We start from the raw sequence: 1,396 nt of genomic DNA, 5'->3' as shown, positions 1-1,396 counted from the left end.
TGGGATGTAGCCCCAGTATCGAAGTCCCAGTCAGAGGTGTTGGAAGCAGCTGGAGTGGTGACCTCGGCACTGTTCAGGGTGTGAAGGAGACCACTCTGATCCCAAACATTGGAGGGAGCAGAGAAGTTCGTCGTCGAGGGAGCAGACGCGGTCAGAGCTTGCTGAGCAACTGGCGCGCTAGGCTGTGGGCCAAGAACCCCGGTGTTGGGTGGATGCCACTGCATAGGCCACGCATGAACCATGCCGGTCCATGGGTTGAACCTGGGCGTCCATGCCGGAGTAGGAGTCGAGGATGCCCGAGGTGGACCCAAACGATGTTGAATTGGTGGAATTGGACGACCGAGGAGGTTTCTTTTTCTTTGTCTTGGATTTTGGACCGCCGGAAGAATCAGCCGTAGAGGAAGAAGATTGTGGTCGTCCGGCAAATAGAGCCTAGGCGACAACTTGCTTGTCGGCCTGCTCGGATTGCAGTTCTTCCAGGGAGCAGTGAGGAGTGGACGGAGAGCAGTGACGACAGCGTATCCTTGCTTGTAATCACCGGGATATTTAGGATTCAGCCCGTGCAGGAGATTCAAGAATTGGTTCTCCTCACGCACTGGCTAGCCGACATCGTACAATGTTTCAGCTTGAAGCAGTATTGCATAATTGTGAGATCGCCTTGATACAGACTGCAGAATTCCGCCTCAATGTAGACGGCACGAGTGAGGCGATTGTCGCGGAAGAGGCCCTCAATGGTGTGCCACACGTCGTAGGCAATGCTACCAGGTTTCATCACAAGCTCGAGGATCTCCTTGGACACCGTCGTGTAGAGCCAGTTCACGATTGCGAAATCGATCATGACCCACTCGACGTCGATAGGAGCTTGAGCAGATGGGGTGTTGATGTGAGAGCCGAGGGCAAACTTCCTGAACACGGTGTTGAAGAAAGTGCGCCACTGGTTGTAGTTGGATTCCGAGAGATCGAGCGTGATGGGAACGTGGGATCGAATGGCGACCATCTGAATTGTCCATGAGGAAGCAGGATGGGGAGGCAGCGACATGGTGTGACCGCCAAGATTGTGCTCAGGGGAGGAAGAAGCGACTGAGGACTCAGAGTTTGTAGGCGTAGCAGCGGAAGAAATGGCAGTGGTTGCGAGCAGGTTGTCAATGGCGGCTTCAACCCGCTTGGACACCATGAAAGCGTCTAGAGTGAAGCTCTCTATTGTATTCATTGTATGTACATCGTATATATAGAGGATACACACGCACACAAGTGCTGAACCGACTCTAACAGACTCCTATACAAATGGATCAGAGTGTAACACGTTCTGGTGGAGAAACTCCCGGGCGACGCGTCCTTATCCCCTGAAGACTCGCAAGCATGGCTTGGAGCAGGCGAAGGAATCAGGCAGCGCTGT

General features: G+C 53.7%; 1 protein-coding gene across 1 annotated transcript; it reads right to left on the bottom strand.

Moving 5' to 3' along the window:
* Positions 1 to 571: 571 nt before the first annotated feature.
* LOC133930077 (uncharacterized) lies at positions 572 to 1,174 on the bottom strand. The gene has a single exon (XM_062376786.1). It carries the CDS (start codon positions 1,172 to 1,174, stop codon positions 572 to 574), a length of 603 nt encoding a protein of 200 aa, XP_062232770.1.
* Positions 1,175 to 1,396: the final 222 nt, after the last annotated feature.

Source organism: Phragmites australis, chromosome 10 (assembly GCF_958298935.1).
Source record: "Phragmites australis chromosome 10, lpPhrAust1.1, whole genome shotgun sequence".
Taxonomy (NCBI): domain Eukaryota; kingdom Viridiplantae; phylum Streptophyta; class Magnoliopsida; order Poales; family Poaceae; genus Phragmites; species Phragmites australis.
Note: the sequence above shows the minus strand (reverse complement) of the source record. Positions and strands in the feature narration are given on the sequence as shown.

Coding starts and splice junctions, on each gene's coding strand:
- LOC133930077 (XM_062376786.1), bottom strand. CDS start 1,174: ATGGTGTCCAAGCGGGTTGAAGCCGCCATTGACAACCTGCTCGCAACC.